The 23452-nt window shown below is 45.7% G+C and overlaps 1 protein-coding gene across 3 annotated transcripts in view; it reads right to left on the minus strand.

The window, feature by feature from the left end:
• The window catches only part of tnmd (tenomodulin), a 74467-nt gene that overhangs the window by 38631 nt on the left and 12384 nt on the right, over positions 1-23452 (minus strand). For all 3 annotated transcript variants that reach the window (XM_052076034.1, XM_052076025.1, XM_052076016.1), the window contains exon 5: positions 21291-21425. In XM_052076034.1, coding sequence (XP_051931994.1) covers positions 21291-21425 — 135 coding nt within the window. The remainder of the gene's footprint in view (positions 1-21290; positions 21426-23452) is intronic.

Consider the following 23452-nt stretch of genomic DNA (forward strand, 5'->3'; position numbering starts at 1 on the left):
GCCCCAGACTATTAAAGCTTTCTTTGCCATGCCACGGGGCATTTTAACAAGGGCCACGAAGTCTAGTACTCATTAATCCAATCTTCTGGTCTGAAACCACATCTTTAAAGGGTGAGCTACTGCAGCATTTTTTTAATACATTTGGCAACCATATTATCTAAATTCCAAATGCCCTCCTCAAGTTGATGTTCAATAAATGCTGCCCACAAGTGTTGTGTTAATTACGGTGGAAAGTAGGGTTGATAATGGAACTCTTTGTTGTTTGTATTCCATGGCAATTGGAAATAATGAAAATACGCAATATATAAAAATGGAATCACGTCAAGAAATCAAGCAATAATCTGTCCTTGGGGGGTGACTGTGATCCGCCAAATTCCGGTTGACTCGATTGTTTTCTGTTGTGCTTGATGAATTTTGCTGCCAAATATGGCGCCCATCTGACAACCAATCAGATTTTTTTCAGATGTGTTGAATGGACCTTCTTGTTTTTGCCGTAAAGATGTGGATTTGAATGCGACTCAAAACTGTTAGAAAAACACTGCTGGTTTTTGTCAAGTCCATCTCCAAACAAATCAAAAAACGAGCATACTCTGCGATTCGGGAGCCAAGTGGCATTTAAGAAACAACTTGTGAGCATATAAAGGCTGCAATTGACGCAAGACCATAATTTGTCCATCAATTGCAATCAGGACTTTTGTTAGCCTGACGTTAATTGAACTTCCTGTCGTTCAGAAGGGCAAAAAAAGCTTCACGGGTTTAAATGGCAGAAATCCTTTGAAATGTGCTCATGTCCATGTGTTTGTATTTGCCATTGGATAGCGTCGGATTCAATCACTTACACTGATGGATCCATATTATTAAGAATAGGTTGAAGACTCAAGGCCCATGGTCCAGATCCTGCCTGCTACATTATTTTGTGTGGCCCACTCAAGCAAATAAAGTCAGACTGCTTCACGATGGTTGTTACACAGAATAGGTCTTTTTGTTGAATTGTGTTTGGGCAGGAAATCTTTCACCAAGATTTTCTTCACTTATTAGATGCCCCCAACCCCCATCCCTCTTATCATAAATTGAATAATCGTGACAATCAAATATGAAGACTGTTTTCCATCAAATCACTGTTATTAAAATGTATCTAAAAATTATCGATGGAAAGCAATGAAATGTGGCCTGCACTCAAGATGAGTCTGAGACCACCGTATTACGGTCAGAGATGATTTGCAATAAATCAATGTTTTTCGAACATTCTCTGCAAAATATCTCACGAGACCTCATCTACCATGTTATCAAAATTAGAGTACAGCTCTTTGTTGTTTTTAATAATTCATTATTTAACATTTTTAAAACTTACGCAAATCAATAACAACATGAAGCAAGCATGCACAGAGAGAACCTTTCTTTTTTTTCTTTAAAAAAATGTTTGACACTGTTATCTAAACAGAGCTATTAGTTATTTTGTGATGGATCAAGTTTGACCTTGGAATGATGTTGACCAACCTTATGGATTATGTTCAAACAGCGAAACATTTAACACGATAGCTGTAATCACAAGGCTCTTTAACAAACAATAAAACATGGCAGTGGGCAAGATGATCAAAGATGCTACAACGGGAGCTTCATTGATGATGACGGCTCCAAAATCCCACAACAGCAAGTCCAGTGTCCACTGCTTCATCAGCTCTTATCACTTATGCCTGAGAGAAGGTAGATAACTCGTAACGGCATTGCAAGGGCATCCATTGGCCCATAATTGTTCAAACATGGTCTACGTGCCTTGAAGACACAATAAAAGGGGGAGTGATGGTTCGATACAGAGTCACCGAAACACTGGGTTCAGATGAAAGGCTTGTTGTTTTCCATTGCCCCTGGGTGGGCTGCAAGTCAGCACAGCTGATTTTTTTTTCTCCAATAATGCGCGGAATTTGCTCTGGGGGGAAATATTACATTGTTCCCCTAATGATCTGGGCCTGGGATTTTTCAGATTAGGAAAGTCTCGGGCTATTACATCAAGAGCACAGCAAATTATAGTCACATACTGCACTGGACACTCAGTCTCATCACCACTACTGAAACAAAACATTCCAATTCCAAATGAATCTGAATAGCCTGTATAGTTGTCGCTTTGAATTACTTTATATTTAGCGCACCTCATTGAGTGCAATCCTAGAGCCTTTTTCTTTAACGGCTATTTAAGTTCAAGTGTGGGAACCTAAGAACACTTACTGGCAATTTGTTAGATGCCTGATGCGCGCCGAGAGGAAATTTAAATTGCAACTTTTAAAGACGTGGGGTACTCAAGACATAACTAGAAATTTAATCTTTTAACCCAGAGAATGCACACACGCTAGACGATGTGAAAAAGACAAAGGGCCACACTCAACACATTCGTGAACAAATGATTTCATGGCTCGGTGTAGTACTTCCACAAGCTAACCCAAACCGCAATGCTGCTTTTATCACACACTCATTGGCTTTTTCACATGTTCTGCGCGATGGTGTTTCTTTCACGCGACTGAGATTTTCATTTAAACTCTGTTTCAATCTGAGGCATGAAGTTATATTCAGTAAAAGCTTCACAGGACAGCAGCTCGGACTCGAATTGGGAGCCCCTCCAATTCATACTTTCCAGGAGCGGTACAGTATATTGTCACAAAAAACTAGGCATTCAGATAAAGCGCAAGACTGTTAAAGTTGGGTGTCGTCATAAAATACATTGTCGTGTCAATATTGTTACTGGCTCAATTTAATATAATACCACACAGTCTGGCCAACATGATACCAAATGTTTAAACAATTTATAGAATGGCGAGAACAAGGATCTCTTGTACTTACCTCTTTTGGATTATATATATATATATATTAGAGCTGTCAAACGATTAAAATATTTAATCGAATTAAAAATGCAACTGTCGGGCGGCCCGGTAGTCCAGTGGTTAGCACGTCGGCTTCACAGTGCAGAGGTACCGGGTTCGATTCCAGCTCCGGCCTCCCTGTGTGGAGTTTGCATGTTCTCCCCGGGCCTGCGTGGGTTTTCTCCGGGTGCTCCGGTTTCCTCCCACATTCCAAAAACATGCATGGCAGGCTGATTGGACGCTCTAAAATTGTCCCAAGGTGTGATTGTGAGCGTGGATGGTTGTTCGTCTCTGTGTGCCCTGCGATTGGCTGGCAACTGATCCAGGGTGTCCCCCGCCTACTGCCCGAAGACGGCTGGGATAGGCTCCAGCACCCCCCGCGACCCTAGTGAGGATTAAGCGGTTCAGAAAATGGATGGATGGATGGAAAAATGCAACTGTCATAATTAACTCAAATGAACAAAAAAATTAATCGTGATCACTCACACATTTTTTATCATTTCTGAATTTCCTTTTACATTTTTTTGTCCTATTTTTCCCCATTTTAATGCTCTCATCAACATGGAATCATGAATCAGTTTTCTATGTGCCAAATGCAAATATTTACTGAAATAACAATTTCGATTTTCAATTTTACATGAACATTTTTCACTTGGAGCAGTTGTTCACACAATATTACTGTCCATCAATAACGGTGAAAAAAATATTTTGTCACACAACAGCTGCTTTAACAGCTTTTTTGTCACGTTGAGCCCGAGGCGATGAGGGATCGCCTCGTGCACAACAGAAAAAAAGAGGTGGATCCCCGGAGAAGCAGACAACGAAAAGATCTTGTGAGAACAAAGGGTTTTTAATAAAGAACAAAAGGAGCCCGAACAGGGAAAACGGTAACAGAAAACGCTGGTCAAATAAGGACCAGGAAAAAATAAGGAAGACAACTGAAAACGCTCGCGAAACGATAAAGGGCGAGGAACAACCGAGATAACAATCTGATCACTATAAGAGGTACGCGAATGATTGAGGCCGTTAGGCAATAGGGCAGCGAGAAATAGTCGAACGACGAGAATAGCAAATCGAGAGCAATGGCACGGTAAGGAATGGCACGGAGAACTGCCGGAGTCTCATTAATATAGGAGGGTAATCAGCCCGAAATTACGGACAGGTGCGCAGATGGCGGGAGAGAAAACCCGCCACCTGCTGGCGGACACGCGACGTGACAGTACCCCCCCCTCAATGGACGCCTCCCGGCGGACTACCCGGCTTGGATGGATGTGCAGCGTGGAAGTCGCGCAAAAGGGACGGATCAAGGACCCAGGAGCGAGGCACCCACTGCCGCTCCTCAGGCCCGTAGCCCTCCCAGTCGACCAGATACTGGAACCCCTTTCCCCTGCGCCGAGAGTCCAGGATGGCACGAACCGTGTACACCGGGTCACCGTCGACGACCCGCGGAGGGGGCGGCGGCGTGGGAGGAGGAGCCAAGTCACTGGAAGACACGGGTTTGAGTAGGGAGACGTGGAAGACGGGGTGAACCTTCATGGTGGGTGGCAGCCGGAGCCTGACTGCAGATGGACTGATGACGGCCTCGACCTCGAACGGTCCAGTAAATCGGGGTCCCAGTTTCGCAGACGTGCCGGCCAGCCGAAGATCCCTAGTCGCCAACCACACCTTCTGTCCTACCACGTATGAAGGAGCCGGGCGCCGGCGACGATCCGCGATCCGCTGGTTCCTGGCCGCCGTGCGGGACAACGCAGCCCGGGCCTCCTTCCACACGCGATGGGCCCGCTTGAGGTGGTGCTGCACAGAGGGGACCTCCACCTGCCCCTCCTGGGACGGGAACAGCGGCGGCTGGTACCCGTAGGCGGCCATGAAGGGGGACCTACCAGTGGCAGAAGAGACGAGGGTGTTGTGCGCGTACTCCACCCAGGGTAAGTGGTCGACCCAGGATGAGGGACGGTGAAGGCACACACAGCGGAGGGCCGCCCCCAGATCCTGGTTGGCACGCTCGGCTTGTCCATTGGACTGGGGGTGGTACCCCGAGGTCAGACTGGCCGTGGCCCCGAGGGACCGGCAGAACTGCTTCCAGACGCGGGATACGAACTGGGGCCCCCGGTCCGAGACAATGTCCAGTGGAATGCCGTGGAGACGGAAGACGTGTTCGGCAACCTGGACAAAGGAACAAAATGAGCCGCCTTGGAGAAGCGGTCCACGATCGTGAGTACGACAGTTCGACCCCGGGAAGGCGGGAGACCCGTGACGAAGTCCAGGGCGATGTGGGACCACGGGCGAGGAGGAATGGGCAACGGCTGGAGCAGTCCCGCCGGCGGCTGATGGGACGACTTGCCGCAGGCGCAGGAGGTGCAGGCCTTGATGAACTCCGTCACGTCGTTGCGGAGCTCCGGCCACCAGAAACGCTGGGCGACGAGTTGCACAGTCCGGTTCACCCCGGGATGACACGCCACCTTGGACCCATGTCCCCACTGCAGAACTTCAGATCGTAAGGGAGGAGGTACGAATAGCCTCCCTGCTGGGCACTCCGTCGGCACCTGAACCCCCTCCAGGGCTGCCTGGATCCGCTGCTCAACCTCCCACTGGACGGCCCCCACGACGCACCGGGTCGGGAGGATGGTCTCCGGGGATCGATCCCTCCCCGCAGGCTCGTGGAGACGGGAGAGGGCGTCGGGCTTGGTGTTCTTAGACCCGGGAGAGTAGGTGAGGATGAAGTCGAACCTGGTAAGGAAGAGGGCCCACCGGGCCTGACGGGCGTTCAGTCTTTTGGCGGAGCGGAGGTAGGCGAGGTTCTTATGATCCGTGTAGACCGTAAAGGGTTCCTTTGCCCCCTCGAGCCAGTGCCGCCACTCCTGCAAGGCGGTCACAACTGCCAACAGTTCACGGTTGCCCACGTCGTAATTGGACTCGGCGGAGCTGAGTCGACGGGAGAAGAAGGCGCAGGGGTGCAACTTCTGGTCGACCGGAGAGCGCTGGGACAGCACAGCCCCCACCCCCGAATCCGAGGCGTCCACCTCCACGATAAAGGGGAGATCAGGATCAGGGTGCTGTAGTACGGGGGGACTGGTGAACGCCGCCTTCAGGTTTGCGAACGCCGCATCCGCGGTCGGATCCCACTTAAATGGGGTTTTAATGGACGTAAGGCGGGTTAAGGGGAGCGCCTTCTGACTATAACCGCGGATGAAGCGTCGGTAGAAGTTGGCGAACCCCAGAAAGCGCTGCAGTTCCTTGCGATTGGCTGGAACCGGCCAGTTAGTGACTGCACGCGTCTTAATGGGGTCCGCCCTTAACCTGCCCTGTTCAATAATGAACCCTAGGAAGGAGATGACGGGGACATGGAATTCACACTTTTCTGCCTTGACGAAGAGCCGGTTCTCCAGTAGACGTTGTAGCACCAGCCTAACGTGTTGCTGGTGCTCGTGTAATGACTGGGAAAAAATTAAAATATCGTCAAGGTAAACGAAACAAAAGATGTTTATCATGTCCCTTAGCACATCATTGATTAGATTTTGGAAAACGGCAGGGGCGTTGGTGAGCCCAAAAGGCATAACCAGGTATTCAAAATGACCCAGAGGGGTCTTAAAAGCCGTCTTCCACTCGTCACCCTCCCGGATGCGAACCAAGTGGTAAGCGCTGCGCAAGTCTAATTTGGAGAAAATGGTGGCTGACTGTAATGGGGCGAAGGCGGAGTCCAGCAAGGGTAGCGGGTATCTATTCTTAATTGTTATCTCGTTTAATCCCCGATAGTCTACGCAGGGTCGCAGGGTCTTGTCTTTCTTCCCTACGAAGAAAAAACCCGCCCCTAACGGTGAACGCGATGGTCTAATAAGACCTGCGGCGAGCGAGCTGTTTATGTACTCCGTCAATGCCTCGCGCTCGGGTTGGGACACCTGATACAGCCGCGAGGTCGGCAACGGAGCGCCCGCCTGCAGGTCTATAGCACAATCGTAGGGGCGGTGTGGAGGCAAAGAGTGGGCACGATCCTCGCTGAACACCTCCTTTAGATCCCGATAGCAATCCGGCACTCCGTCAAGGCAGATCTCCTCGGGGGGTGTGACACGTTCATGCTTCCCGACGGCCGATTGTAGACAGTGCTGGTAACAATATGGGCTCCAGCTGTCTATCGCTGGGCGCGCCCAGGAAATCACGGGATTGTGTGTCTTCAGCCAGGGTAACCCGAGAACGATCGGGGCATTGCGAGACTGCATTAGGTAAAAACGGCGATGTTCGACATGGTTGCCGGACAGTAGAAGTTTCAACGGCTCCGTCCTATGCGTAACTACCGCCAGGAGGCGCCCATCAAGATCACAAACCCGCTTCCTATCTATCAACCTCTCCACGGAACAACCCAGCTCGGATGCGAGATCGGTGTCCATTACACAGTCATCTGCCCCCGAGTCTACCAGAGCCCGAACCCGCCACGACCGGGACCCCGTTAATATCTCCCCCTCGAGTTCGAGTCTGTTGGGGTGTCCAGGCCGCGAGTCGACTCGCCTAGACTCGAAGGGGGGCGCGCGCGGTCGTGACTCACAGTACTCCTGGTGGGCAGGGGGTGACGACCCCGGATGGCTGGTTGCGGCGTGAGGAGATGGTGGAACGCCGTCAGTCGTCGCTCGGTCGCTGAAACGACGCTTTCTTTCCTCCGCACCGGCGTCCCTGCCTCCCAGCTGCACCTGTTCCTCCGTGGGTGTTCGTCGGAACTGGGGCCGATCACCTCCACGCTCCCGGCTTCGCTCCCTCAGGCGATTGTCCATGAGGAGGGAGAGGTCGATTAATTCCTCCAGGTTGGTGCTGTGGTCGCGGGTCGCCAGCTCGTCCTTGAGTTGAGGGTTTAGCCCGCGGCGAAACAGGCCACACAGCGCCCGATCACCGTATCCACTCTGGGCGGCCAGGATCCGGAACTCGATGGAGTAATCCGCTACCGATCGCTCTCCCTGGTGGAGGGCGAGTAGCCGGCCCTCTGCCTCTCTGCCTCGCACGGGATGATGGAACACCCGGCGGAACGCAGCCACGAAGTCGGGGAACGAAGTACGGAGATTCGGCTTAGCGTCACTGGTCGCAATCGCCCACGATGCCGCCGGACCTGTTAACAGACTCATGACATAAGCCACCTTGGCGGCGTCATTAGCATAGGCAGAAGGCTGTAGGTCGAATATGAGAGAGCACAGGTGGAGGAAGTGTCCACACTGCCCGTGCTCGCCCCCGTAGCGAGGGGGGTGTGGAAGCGATGGCTCCCTCGTCATAATGGGATATGAGGAGGGCGCTTCGGGAATAATAGAACGAACCCCGGGGGGAGATGGTCTCCGCTCTTCCACCCGGACCAACCGAGGTTCTAAATCATCGGACCGATGAGCCAGCATGGAGACCGCGCCACGGAGTTCCCTAATGGCTTGGCCCTGCTGACTCATCTGTTGCTCTTGTCGGGAAAGAGCGGACAAAATCCTTTCGATGTCTGCGGGATCCATGGTGGCCGGAGAATTCTGACATTATGAGAATAGTGACATTTTTTTATGATATCAAAACAGAGCAATATAACATTATAAAGTGCACATCTAAGGTACACTAGTACTCAGCCTATAGTGCCCTCTTCTTCAACTGGCGGACCGCGATCCACGACCGGACCGCCGACCTCCTCAGTCTGGACCGCCGACCTCCTCTGTCCGGACCGCCGACCTGCTCTGTCCGGTCCCTCGGCAAATTGTATAAAATAATAAATTATAAAGTGATTTTTACGTTATACATTTTCTATTTTTGGAGTATAATCTGCGCATTACCGCGATCGCTTGTTAAAATTATCCGTTGTATTATTTGCGTGCACGAACAGATGTATTGCAGAGGATGCAGCAGCGCGACTCTGTGTGTGTATAATGTTTGACGAACTGGAGACGGGGGCATGTCGGCGATAACGATGCGCTGATTGGCTCCTCTGAACTTAAGGTGTGCCCATACATCAGCGTCACGCATTCAAAATGGATGATTGTGTCTGGAAACAGACGCATGCGCGACGCCACAGTGTGCTCACAGTTTCAGCACAGGAGAGCCACATAAGACAAGACAAATCGCGGGACGTTTCGATTGTGTGCAGTTTTGCTCCCGTCTACCCGCGGATCTTTGCAGCTGTTTAACAGCAGAACACCGCAACATGTTAAATGAACATCCCAGTGGCGTCCTCAAATAATATTTGCATGCTTCAGACATTGCATTCACCTTTAGTAGAAGAACAGCACTGCACATTCCTGTGCTCCCTTGTGTCAGTATTTAAAATGGTTCTTAACTCCTCTTCTGATATATTTTTCAATGATTTCAGAGGGGATGTGAAAAGGGGAATTGTACAAATGAAAATAATATTTTTGTTTTCATTTTTAGTATTTATTTTGGTAAAATTAGTATTTTGTTTTGCTTTTGTTAAATTAAGGGAAAAAAGACAAGTACTGTTTAACAAAGTTAAACTAAAAAAAAAGAGTTCCTCTGCCTCAACACAATACCTCTCATTATTTGCTGTGTACTGGCAAAGTGAATAATTGTTATTTTCATGCACCCCATTATTGGTTGGTTGTGAGGAGTATTGATTTATATAAGCTTGGCTAGACCATACTAAATGGGCATATAGCCCTGCTCCTCATGACCACCGTGCATGGGACCGGACCTTGGTCTTATATAAAAAAAAAAAAAAAAAAGTGGACCGACAGCATTTCTAGTTGAGGACCACTGCTATAGTGGATTTAAACCATGGTTGCATACTTCGTTTTTCTCAAGTTTGCTTTCAACACAGCAGTCTGTTTCTGTATGTTTGTTGAAGAATAACGAGACACCGGACACCACTGTTCATTATGTGCTGCTGTATTCGAAACTGCCGGCCCTACAAACAAGCACACGCACTTTTCCCCGTGCTGCAGGGGCAAACCATTCTGGAAGGGGGGGGGGGGTATTCACTCCCCCTATCACAGTCAGGCTATGTTGATTGTGTTGGTCCTTCTTGCGCGGAAGTCTCTCTACGGTTTTGTGTAGACCTCATTTCGAATGACTACACTTGGTTCGATGACAACACTGGAGACGTTTTACTTTCGCTAGGTCGCTACCACTGTAGTGCACTGTCACTGTCAGACGAACACAGAGAATCTCCACCCGCTCTATTTATATGGACACGGAACGCCGTAACCTTCCACACAAAATAGTTCCAAACAAGTAACAATCGCGTCAGTGGCATACATCGTATACCTGTATGATACACAGAGAGACAAGAACAGGTAACTTTGATCTTGTCAGTGGAGCAATCTGGCAACTTTTTAAAAGTAAACTTTCCATTCATAAACTCTTTAAGTATCCGTTTTCGGTGTCTCGCGCTGCCATGGCTGGCAAAACAGACATAGGCGTGGACTTCTGCAGCGCGCTTGTTGTTTTGTTTCTGGTGTATTTATAGAGCAACGTAACATCCGCTTGTGACGTGTGCCGCGTTACTCTCGCGAGAAAAAATGTAATCCCGTTAAAATTCATTTAAATTAATGCCAATAAAAACGTGCTAAAATGACAGCTCTAATATATATATATATATATATATATATATATATATATATATATATGCATACAGTATGCATACAGTACATATATGATTTATTTTAACGATTACAATTTGGGAGTGTAAATCCTGATTATCCAGATATATTATGAGGCACAGCAACTGGGTCAGTTTACACAGTGATTTACTCGCTGTACATCATCAAATGATGCGCTCATGATGATTTGCTCGACCAATGAGCGACCAGCAGTTGTTTACATCACCCGTATGGCATTGATTTGGCATGCTTGGGCCGCGCCTTGTGGTACCTGCTTTTAGGAAAGGGAAATCATCAACGTGCCGCAAGGTATCTTGCAGTGCAAAAGAGAGGCATAAAGCGTCAAGACATACAGAAGCCACCACGAGGTACTGCAGAAAAAATTACAGCTGTTAGATTCAATTTACTGAAATACAATCTACTCCAGGAGGTTATAGAAGATAAGAGGATCACTAAGGGGAAAGGTTGTTGAATACACCCCGGGGAAAGGTCAGGCACGACTGCAGCGTCCAGTTTATTCCTCTCAATTACCACCAAGTCCAGACCCAGCAAATATCAGACCAGATTCTCCTTTCACCTTTCTAAAATAAAGGTTCCGTAGCAGCCGGTGATTAAGCTGATGATAATTTAGAGGTATAAACGCTAGAAGTCATCAAGTCTCCAGAAGTTTCAACTCTTAATCCTGCTCGACAGTGGGTGCTTCATATTAATGTCTCCTTTATTGCAGTGGTGTTGTTAATTAAACCCTGAAACATTTCACCTAAGCTATTGTTTGTTCCTGTCAGGCAGCTAATGAGCCCCAAATTATCTCAGCAAGAGACAAAAGCCCAGAGGATGCTCCATGCTCAGAGGAGTCAGCGATCCCTGGTGCAACCGAGGAGGAGCACTGTGCACTTTGTCTCCTTTCACAACAGCAAAACGGCCAACTTAATTGTCTACATTCAACAGAATGAACAACTTAAGAGTTATTTTTGCTTTCTTTGGACCTGCAGTAGCTCATCTTTGGCCATTTGAGGGCAGTGGCAACATTGGCATTGAAATATCAGCATTGGAGAACATGTGCCGCAACAAAATAAGCTTATTTAGGAATGATATTTAGCGGCATTTGTTGAGGTAAAGTCCAGTAGTCATGACTTTTTAAGGACGCATTGGGAATCTTCATGCCGATGCTTTGCTCAATGTGTCTAAAGCTGCATCAATTTGTTGCGGACGGTGCTTCTATTTCTCATTTTCACACTCTTCTCGTATTGTAAAAGTAAAGTGTAAGTGATAGGATTTTTCCTCTCCTTCTCTTGAAGCGTTGTAAACATGCAGTCCTCCAGAGCGGGACCAAAGCATGCTTCGAATTATACTGGATGGCCGGTTTACTTATTCCTGTAGTTTCTTTGGTTTCAAGATAACCTCTTAAAATAAGAAGTGTGATTTACTTTTGGCTTAAACCTGGCAGATTGAGAATTGATATTTATACGTGTCATTAAAATTCGAGTCTTTGGAACTGCCACAATTTTTCTCACATTAACAGGCTAATGAGCTGTGGTTATTTTTCATGAGGTGTCAGATTGAGTACCAGACAGAGACCTGCGGTGATGATTTAGATGCCGCTTCTCTCCTTGCGTATTGAGTGAAGTGACTAATTGGCCTATTTTCGGGATAGTGATTTAATCATCCATTAGGACTCAGAGCAACATGAAAAAAAAGCCTGCGTTGCTACGCCGCAATCCCTGAGAAGGAGGCGCTCAATGGTGCATTTCCCGTGTGCCGATTTCTTGCGTGCATCCTGTTTGGGAATGTGCTGGTGTCGGTGTTGTGTCGACAGAGGCGAGCGCCGCTGACTTACCGGGTGACTGAAAGCGAATGTGAAAGCTCAATCACATTGTAAATTGTACAACAGAGCAGTGGAGTCTTGCTTGGCCGTGGAAGTGGGAAGATGAGGAAGAGAGAGAAAACAGCTTTTGTGTGTGTGTGTGTGTGTGTGTGTGTTTATCCACTGCGCTGCACATCCAACACGCTGTACAAACGACATGCTACAATTTGAGCTGCAGAAAAAATCAAGGGTTGCTAATTAAAATGCGTAAACTTTAAGAGGTAAAAGACACTTTCAGGGAAGGCAAGAAATGAAAACCCATATCCCAGCTGTGTGGCACAATAAATACCTGACGGCGGGCTTTACAGTTCTGTCGCAGTCTGTTGTTGCAGCGACCAACAATCAAACATTTCCACCTCAAGAACTCCACTGGCAACAATTTAAAACAAACTCAATTTGTTTTCCCTGCTTGTGCTCCCCTTTTGCCCTAGTTAATTCCCAGTGTAAAAAGGCTCAAAGAATCATCAAGGAAGGAAACTTGGTGTTCAGTGGACATTTGCCTGTTCAGAAGCAGCTTACCTCTATGTCTTAAATCTGACTAGTTCGTCAGACAGACAAGTAATTAAGTCTGAAATGCCTTATCCCACCAGCCGTTCACATAAGTTCCCTTGTCTCCGATCCAACCATTTTGCATATGCTGTTCCTTTGCAGAGGTCCAGAAAACAGGCTGGAACTCATTCTTACAAATCCAGATGGCAATTGAATCCAATGCTCGAAATAAGCAAATTCGGACCACATAGCGTTTTGTGCCTCACATTAGCTCATTGAAAATCAAAACTGCAAGCGGCCACAACACGCTGACGTCATACACGCGCAAGTAGTCGCAGGCGGAAACGAAGCTATTGGATGGCAGGGCAAGATGGTGGAGGTGTGGCAGCATTCCAGATAAATGCGTAAAGCGACCACCGCGGCGTGTGATTGCTGTAACATGACCCTTGCGCTCTTCCGAAGATGTCCAATGTGGAGCTGTGTATCACTCAAATAATTGTAAAAATGTAAAACCAGGGACATTCATGTCAGTAACATAACATTAGCGCTGCGACGGGCTAGCTCTCTGTTAAGTCTCTCATTGAATTTGTGTCCCCCCCCCCCCCAAGATGACAAATGCAGTATCTGCCTACGACCAAGGTGCTTATCAGTTTTGTGCAGTTTGACACGTCCAGTGCAGTACTCTCAGTGGCGATATTTTGTCGGGTTTTGGTAAAGTCAGGTGAAAGAAATATTTCTTTCCTCTCAAAGTCTCTTCATTTTAGCTTGAACACTTCCAAAACCTCTAGTAGTGTACATAAATATTTGTCTTACTCTTTGTCAACCGGCTTAAGCTCATGAAGGCACAGCCATAATCCTACTATGAGTCTTGCTGAAATGCTGTAGTCGCACAAATGCTTTTAAAAAAATTTTGCCTTGTGTTTTTGTCACGGGAAATGCTGCGTTTAAATTCAAGTGTATATTTGAGTTTGAAATAGCCCCACAGAAAATGTTTCTAGATAGGACATTACTTTACTTCATTGCACGATGTGACTTCAAAAATAGCAACTGTTAATTACATCACAAAGGAAACTAAGCTTAATCAAGATGATTTAGCAGAAGCATATCAAGGGAATAAACAATCAAAACACAATCATGCCATTAAAGTATCCTTCAAAACTTAGAATACAAACTTGTGGATTACCTGGGAGTTCCTCTTTGAAAATGTAAATCAGCTTAAAGGTTTTAAAACGTTCAACACAACATACGCTGATGCTAAAGGACGGTTTAAAAAAAATAAGGTCAGGACCCAGAATCACTCTTTGTTGGGCTCTCAATTGTCGACTGTGATCATACATGATGTGATTTTGTAATTGGAAGGAAGTGTGGTCGGCATGGTGGTCGACTGGTTTGCACGTCCGCCTCACAGTGCACAGGTGCAGGGTTCAATTCTCGCTCCGGCCTCCCGGTGTGGAGTTTGCATGCTCTCCCCGTGCCTTTGTGGGTTTTCTCAAGGCACTTGGATTTCCTCCCAAATTCCAAAAACATGCATGGCAGGTTAATGGAACACTCTAAATTGTACCGAGATGTGAGTGTGACATCTGGCGGCTGGCGAACCCATCCTACTGCCCGAAGACAGCTGGGATAAGCTCCAGTACGCCTGCAACTCTCATGAGGGGAAGCGGATTAGAAAATAGATAGAAGAAACCATGTGTCTAATTTGGGCCTTAAACTGAACTGTCATGTAACAACTTATGTTTTGTAATGTTTCATGCTTTACCACTTATATAATACTAGCTGGTTCGCCGCCCTCCGGGCGGTTCAACAGGTAGTTCCTGCGGAAGGCTGGTAAGGTGGGCCTTCGGCCCACAAAAGTGTTGTTGCTTGGTTCAACTTTTTGTTCATCTTCATTGCTTATCGCGAAAATAAAGAGATGTTTAGCTCTACTAAATAACTAACAATTTCATTGCAATGCTTGTGGGTAGACAACATTTTTTCGCTAAGATGCCCGCACGATCGTAGTGAGCCACTGCCTGAGCGGCGCAGTGGCGGCGCGGTGAAGTAGGTACGTTTTGAAAAGGGACAGACGGAAGGACAGACCGCGTGCGGGACGACGCGCAATATATATATAGATTATGCATCAAATTTATATATTGCTGTCATCAAGGTGAAAACAAAACAAAAAAACATGCTAATCAATATGATAGATTTCTGAAAAAATATATGTATATATATCTATATATGCATATATATACAGTATATAAATATTGTATATACAGTATATATATAATTGACCAAATTGTGACGTTGGTTTTGACCTGACCCCAGTGGTCCGTTTTGTTATTGTTATGATATTGCCTTAAAAGCGAATCAGCAACTCCCAGAGTCTTCAATTAACCTAACATACATTTTATGTTTGGATGAAGAAACCGCAGTACCCAGAGAGAACGCAGCATTTCCACAGGACCCCTCATGAATGTGAATGAATTCCGTCACATCAGGTAAACAAACATGGCAAAATAGGCAGGGACAGAATCACTTCAAATGACGTCCCACAGCACCATGTTGAGATCAAGATACTAAGGGACACAGCTTACAAGAAATGAATAAACAAAACCGGTTGGGGGTGTCCAATCCAAGAGAGAATGTATGACTGGTGGAGAAGCACGACTCATTGCACCAGGTGATGCCGGCAGGGAGGCCTTTGGGAGGCCATCAAGGAGCAGCTCCCTTGGTACAGAATGAGTAATGCAATTTTCATTTGAATAATGGGGGGGATGCCTCACATTTGGGTAAGGTAGATTTTCTTTTTGGGGGGGGTGTTGATGTTATTGGCTCAGACAACCCAGCAGCACCTGTGAGCTATTCAAGGTTCATCTACAGGTCCGCAATTACTCTTAGCCTGGCTGTCCGTTTAGAGATAATCCCCTTCAAAGTGGTTCATGAATTAAAAATAGCACAGGATCCGATCTGATCTGAAAATGTTGATTTGGAATGCTTGGCCTCACACATTACGTGCTTAACATATTTATTATTTACCATCTGGTTTTTGGTTTTCTTTACCCTATTAAGATCACCTGAAAAGAAAATGAGAAGAGACCATCCAGCGCCATAAAGTGCTTTAATGCCGACTATTTCAATATAAGTGAGTTTATAGCATTTTACCATTTTGAGCAGGAATGAGGATGAGAAAACGTACGACACTTTTTTTGCAACCAATTCCGAGGCAGCTCACCGGACTTCTGCAGTTAGAAATGAAATAAAGCAGAGCAGTCAGCCCATCTATTCCATTTTTTTTAATTGTCCTTATTACGGTTGCAGGTATCCTGGAGATTATTCACAGCAGGCATTAGGAAGCGTATAACCCAGTGGTCCTCAACTAGAAATGCTGTCAGTCCACTTTTTTTTTTTTTTTTTATTAAGACCAAGGTCCGGTCCCATGCATGGCGGTCATAGGGAGCAGGGCTATATGCCCATTTAGTATGGGCATACCGTATATAAAATAACAATTATTCACTCTGCCAGTACACAGCAAATAATGAGAGGTATTTTGTTGAGGCACAGGAACTCTTATTTTGTTAAGTTGTGCCTGCTAAGAAGATACATCAAAATATCAATTTCCTTTAACAAAACAAATCAATCCCAATTTGCATTTTGTATTGCATCACAAAGCTGGCCAGACAAATCAGCAGCAAGGACTTGAGTTCGTCTGGTCGATAGACGCATGCTGACGCTTATGTATGGGCACACCTTAAATTTAGACGAACCAATCAGCGCCTCGTATATGCTGACGCTTATGTATGGACACACCTTCAGTACAGAGGAGCCAATCAGCGCATCGTTACCGCCGACATGCCCTGCTCAACCAGGGTCTCCAGTCAGTCAAACATTATACAGTGCACTCCGCTTAATAGAACACCGCTTAATAGAGCAAAAGGCTCTGGAACAGATTTGCCTAATGCAATTTCCTATAAAGATACTCCGCTTAGTAGAACAGATCTCCGCTTAATAGAACAGGCCGTAAGCAATGAACATTGTAAACTAGTGGTTTTCGAAGTGTAGCTATCGCGATACTGTACCACTATTGCGAGAAAACGCGGTAGTTCTAGCCGTATACAGTAACAGGTAGCACGCGTCACTCCACACATAGACACACGCACGTCACAATGGCTTCAACTTCATTCAAGAGACGAGAGAGAGACGGAAGTGTAGCTATCGCGATACTGTACCACTATCGCGAGAAAACGCGGTAGTTCTAGCCGTATACAGTAACAGGTAGCACGCGTCACTCCACACATAGACACACGCACGTCACAATGGCTTCAACTTCATTCAAGAGACGAGGGCTATCACCTGCGGATAAGAAGGACATACTCAGACGATACGATGCATTGCCGGATTCTCAGAAGGTACGCCCGCGGTTTCCAGGACTTCCCTCTTATCCAGCGCATTGAGCGGGAAGTCAACCGCAAAATTACGGACTCCTGTTTCCAGACAAAAGTAACGAAATTTTTCTCGTGATTTGAGATGTTTGACTGAAGTTGATTAAAGTTGTTGTTTGATTAAAGATATGGACGTCCACAGTCGAAATATCTCTTCTAACTCGTCAGCAGGGGGTTTTCTGCGTGCATAACTTGGTCGTCGACGTGTCTGAAGGTGTACCTAATAAAGTGTCTCCGGTTAATAGAAACCCCGCTTAGTAGAACAGAAGCGCTTCGGCCCAATGGTGTTCTATTAAGCGGAGTGCACTGTACACACAAAGTCGCGCTGCCGCGGTCCTCTGCATTACATCTGTTAGTGCACGCAAAGACTACAACGGATAATTTTAACAAGCGATCGTGGTAATGCACAGATTATAGTCCACAAATATAAAATGTATCACTTAAAAATCACTTTATAAATTATTATTTTATACAATTTGCCAAGGGTCCGGACAGAGGAGGTCCTGACAGAGGAGGTCGGCGGTCCAGACTGAGGAGGTCGGCGGTCCGGTCGTGGATCGCGGTCCGCCAGTTGAGGAAGAGGGGTATAACCTTTCTCATATACAAAAACAACCATTCATGCTCACATTCACACCTATAGACGATTTAGGGCAGGCATGGGCAAACTATGGCCCGCTGACCGGACCTGGCCCATTGGTCTTTTTAATCCGGCCATCATTTTGATTTAACATCAAAATTTAACATTTAACATCATTTTGATTTTTAATTTTGTCCAGATAGATTTTTGAAGACAACATTTCTTACTCCATTCTCAGTCTTCACTTTCAAAGGGTGCTGATGTAAACCAGTAATAACAGAGTAATGAATTTACAAGGAGGCGAAATCCCTCAGCAAGACTTGAGGCCCAGAACAATAATGAGCACGTACCAAACAGAAAATTTGCCGCAAGCCAAAAGAGAATGCACACACAATGCACGCTGACGCAATGGAAAGCGCACAAGCCCGACATGCCGACACTACACGCTCGACGCACACACTGGCACAAGGAAGACGGTGGAATCTTCCCAAAGCTTGTGTAACAACATATGTTTGCAGGTAATTAAAAAAAAATCCCAGGTGGTTCTCCTGTCATATTGAGATGCATCAAGCGAATTACCAGCCTGTCTTTTGACATACAATGTGAGGGTACATGACGTGTTGTCTTGGTGAGCTGCTGCTAATGTTGTGATCTGGATCTCCCATGTGGCAAATTATATTACCGGTATGTAATATTACCGATATGTAATATTTACCATTATTCATCCATTTATTGACTTTTTTTGGCAGACACTGTGGGCAGTCCAGGGTGCACCTCACCTCTCACCCTAAGTCCGGAGACTCACTTGTGATCCTAACAAAGACAAGTGCTTGAGAAAATGATGAATATTCTTATTATTGTTATTATTATGTGTTTTGTATCAGACCAACTTCAGTAATTTCATTGTAAATTCCAATCAAACTAATAACCTAACCAATGCTCCCTGCAGTGTGCTGTGTGTGTTTTTTTTTTTCAAATACAAAACTGTTTCCAAACTGTAGTTTACAGTATCCATCTGTTGTCCCTTCCAAGTTACATTAACTGGAAGTGTTGCATTTAACTTTCAAAGACTTGAAAAAAAATACAATAACAACAAGACAAAAAGTCCTCATGTCACTTTGGGAGTAAGCATAATTTACTGGATTACAGGACTGTCATAATTCTGTTCGATCATGAACTTTTTGGACCTTTGGTATGAATGGCAAGTTTCGTCCTTTTATGTTGTGCTCTTATCTACTGTGCTTTCCCTCTCCTTTTGATTGTCTAGTTTATACAGACTTACGTACAGGTATATGTGTGCTTCCCTATAGGTTTGATCGCTTGCAGTCATTCTTTTACATTAATTTCTCTCATGTGGCTTTGTGTGTGTGTGTGTGTGTGTGTGTGTGTGTGTGTGTGTGTGTGTGTGCGTGTGTGTGTGTGTGTGTGTGTGTGTGTGTGTGTGTGTGTGTGTGGTATTTAGACTACTTTGAGCTATTGGTGGTTTTTATCCAGTCATCATTTGCTTGACTAGTAGAAGGATACAAAAAGACATTTGCCCCTTGATTGGACACACCAAAGCTTCTGTGCATGTGGCTCATTGGATGGAAATGTTTGCTGAGAGTGTACTGCCATCATTTGTCTGAAATGACTTGTGCTCCCCTTTGTCTTGTGCAAAGGCAAACATATTTCTTTTTGATCAAAAGAAATTAACAAAAGACATGAGGATGGCATTTTTCAAATATGTGATTTATGATTTTGAGGACTTATATAAATAAAATTGACGAGTTGCATAGTCAGGACTCCTTCAGGAATTTGGTGGTGGTAGGGTAGGGGGGTGGATGGAAACTTTAGTTTGAAGTGGAACTTTTTTATGGAACGTTTCTTTAAAACTGATTCAAGTCTCTAAAAGAGCAGATTTGTTCAAACAAATAAAGCTCTTTGACCCCCCCCCCCCCCCTAACAAAAACCCCACAAAGGACCAGTCTAGAATATAATTTTGAAACCCACTGTGTATTTATGCCTGAGAACGTAAAACACAGAACTCTGAGTTTACATTCCCCAAAGTAACGATGACGACAGCTAATGTTGGAAATGAGCTGTCAAATCAAAGCTCACCTGACTTTTGGCACCTCCTGCTTGCCCAACAAACAAGGACCTGACTACTACAGTCTTGCAATTGAACTTATCCATCTGGCAGAATGGTTCTGTCCTTCCATCTGTCTGTCCAGTTGTAGATCCCATTTCTTCGCCTTTGGAATGGGCTCCGTGGTGGTTTCACAAATGTGAAAAGCACCTGTCCATCAGAAGAAACAGACCGGTGCTTCTCCTTAAATTGGCTCCATATCACTCGATTGATGAGGAGGCCAGAGAATGATCCCTTCCCCCAAAGACTCCATTAGAGCGAAACCTAGAGTTCGCGGCCAACAACACATGTGGTGCCTTGTGAGAATGATCACAGCTTATTAAAGCGGAAATAATGACTGCTCTACCTGCAGCATGAAAAATTTAACAAGGACAAAGGAAATTGCTCAAAGGTGATTCATCTGTTGAGAGCAGGGCATATGGACAACACCGTCGACACTGGAAGTGAAAAAAAAGAGCCTGATTTAATTTGAGCTTTGAGGAGACTTTTGCATCTTTGTGTGAATGCCAAGTGTCTGAAGAAATGATATGATATAACAGTGAAGGGCGTTATCTGTGGACCTCTTCAATCATGACATTTCAAATACATTCAACATGTATGACCTATCTCTTAACCATTGTTTAGTTTCCATTATTTTCCCCTCCAAGAGTGCTTACAATGTCTCATACATTTTTGGATGTCAGATTATTGATTTGTTTTCCTTTTAGTTTGGGCAAAGAAGATTTTTCTGGCACACTGGGAATATTAAGGGGAAAGCAGGCAAGTGAAAATGTTCTCCATCAAGTGTGATTGGATTGGATTTTTGAAGATAAATTGCCAGGACAATAGTTTATCCCAATTACATTGCCGAGGGGTCCACGTCCTGCTGCAGGCATTCTGGTCAGCTTGTTCCATTAAGAAGACGTTGACAGTGTGATCAAAAAGTAGATAAATGCAACAGGCTTAAATTTTCACAGGCCATATTTACACAAGACTGCATGAATGCAGTGTGCACAGTGCTTGTGAAGTTCTGCTTTGATGCAACCTATGTGATTTTGCTGTAATGGAAACAGGGATTTTTTTCATTTTACTTTCATCTCGACACATTTACCAAATGTAGTGACAATAACACTGCTTTCACGTATGCCCCGCAAACATGGATTTACCTTGTTGTTAGCAACATACACAGACACGGTACATAGGAGTCAGCAAAAAGGACATTGCTGTAAATTGATTGAGACCTACTGTTAAAAAATGTCCAAATACTGTTTTAAAATACCTGACACCAAGTAGTTGGAGTGCTAATGATGTTGCCCCCCACCCCTCCCAATGAACCTTCATTAAAACTGTATATGTCTCTAGGAGTTGATTCTGTTTGGAAATCAATGACATGGACGTTGATGACAAAGTAAAATGCATCTTACTTTTCCAAGAGTGGGGCTCCACACATATGCCAAGCTGAAAACGCAGAGTCCCAAAAGGAGGAAGACAAACGCCAGAATCAGGGACATGCGTTGGTAAATGCGGTACTTGGCCGTCTTCTCTTTGGCCCCCTCAACCTGTAATTGGTGAGAGTGACATGAGCAGTGCTTTTTTGGGTTTGTTTTTTGTCCCTTTTTTTTAGGATACCAAAGGAGGCAAAACAGATTGTGAAAAATAATGTGGGAAAACAGTGCAAAGGCAAAACGGAAAGATTTTAGATCAGTTTCACTGGGCAATTTGGGGAATAGGCAAAACTCTTCAGGTCAAGTAGGAAAACGACAAATGATGATGATGTGACGGACATACAAAAAGCAGATTCGGTTGGGACCATTTTGGTTTGTCTTTCAATGGTAAATGGGGTAAAACAAATGCCCACAATTAAAAGTAAATTGGCAAAATAATATACCATTTAAAAGCTGTATGCCTTCAAGCTGAAATAGGAGTCCTCTTGGGCCTTTGTGGCCTAAATGATTTAAAGGACAGTTGGTGGGCACCTGTCAACCAAGCGGAATGCAGGTGGTAAAACTCTGGCATGAGAAAAGTTCAATGAGACTTTGGAGAATAACTTCTAGATAGCGTTTAGGAAATTAAGAATGCAGCAGCTCAGGATGTGGAAGCAGTGCCCCATCAGCGTTCTGTAGTTGGGGATGGGCCACTGCTGACCTTCACTCAGGACATTGTCAGTCAGTAGGGAGAACACTCATTCCTGTGAGGGAGCGGAGTCTGCGGTGGGCTCTTAGAAGTCTTGGTTAGAGCTTGATGAGGGGATTTTGAATGGGGAACAGAGGGTGTGCTCCAGGGTTATCACGCACTTAAGCCTCCCTGGTAAGGTCTATCCAGGAGATCTCGAAAAGAGGGTTCATCGGACCAGCAGACCAGCTCTTCAGCCTCAGCAAGGTCCTGGGGGGTGCATCGGAGTTTCTCCCCCCCAAAATCTCAAAAAATGTACTCCGTGGACTTGGTTTGCTGCTCCGGCCTCTCCCCCTCCAAGCCCACTGCTGATGTTTTTCCTGAAACCGATCATTTTCTCCTCACTTTTAACACCGTACTCCGTCTCTCTACGATCAAAACCTCCCACCTCATTTCTTATCGTAATATCAAAAATATCAACATTGACACCTTCTGCTCCATGATCGACCGTTCCCCGCCTCCAGATGCCCTTTCAAACCCGGATGACCTCACCGCCCACTACAACTCCTGCCTCACAAATACTCTAAATTCTCTCGCCCCCCTGAAGACCAGGACTGCTTCATTCTCTACATCTGCCCCCTGGTTTACACCCGCTCTTCGATCATTAAAATAAAAAAAACGCCACTCACCATCCATAAGGACATGTACACTACCCATATCACTAAATACAAGGACCAAATTGCACAAACCAAATCCAGCTACTACTCTGGCCTCATCCTCTCCAACGAAGGAAATTCAAGATCTCTCTTCTCCGTCATGAACAAAATCCTCCGGCCACCAAACTCTCTCCCCCTCCACCTGTACTCCACAGCAACCTGCAACTCCATAATGGAACACTTCAACCACAAAATCCTCAAGATCCATCACCAACTCCATCACAACCTGCCTGCTCCCCCCCATCTGAAACTTCTTCTCCTTGTCATTTTTTCTCCAGTTTTGTTCTACCAACGACTGCTGAATTATCCGACCTCATACTCAAATCCAAGCCCACCACTTGCCAGCTTGATCCCCTCCCTCCATCCCTTGTTAAATCCTGCCTTCCTTCTGTGCTTCCTCACATATCTGCTATTATCCACTCCTCACTCTCTTCTGGTATTGTCCCATCACTCCTCAAAACCGCTGCTATTACCCCCACACTGAAAAAACATGGCTCTGACCCCAACAACTTTGATAACCTCCGCCCCATCTCCAACCTTCCATTTATCTAAAAAATCCTTGAAAAAACTGTTGCTGCTCAACTCCACTCCCACCTGTCCCTTCACTCTCTCTATGAACCCTTTCAGTCCGGTTTCCGCCCCCGCCACAGCACAGAGACTGCCCTAATCCGTATTGTAAATGATCTCCTCATAGCATCTGACTCCGGTTTAGTCTCCATCCTCATCCTCTTAGACTTGAGCGCTGCCTTTGACACAAT

This window comes from Hippocampus zosterae, chromosome 1 (genome assembly GCF_025434085.1).
Source record: "Hippocampus zosterae strain Florida chromosome 1, ASM2543408v3, whole genome shotgun sequence".
Classification (NCBI taxonomy): Eukaryota; Metazoa; Chordata; class Actinopteri; order Syngnathiformes; family Syngnathidae; genus Hippocampus; species Hippocampus zosterae.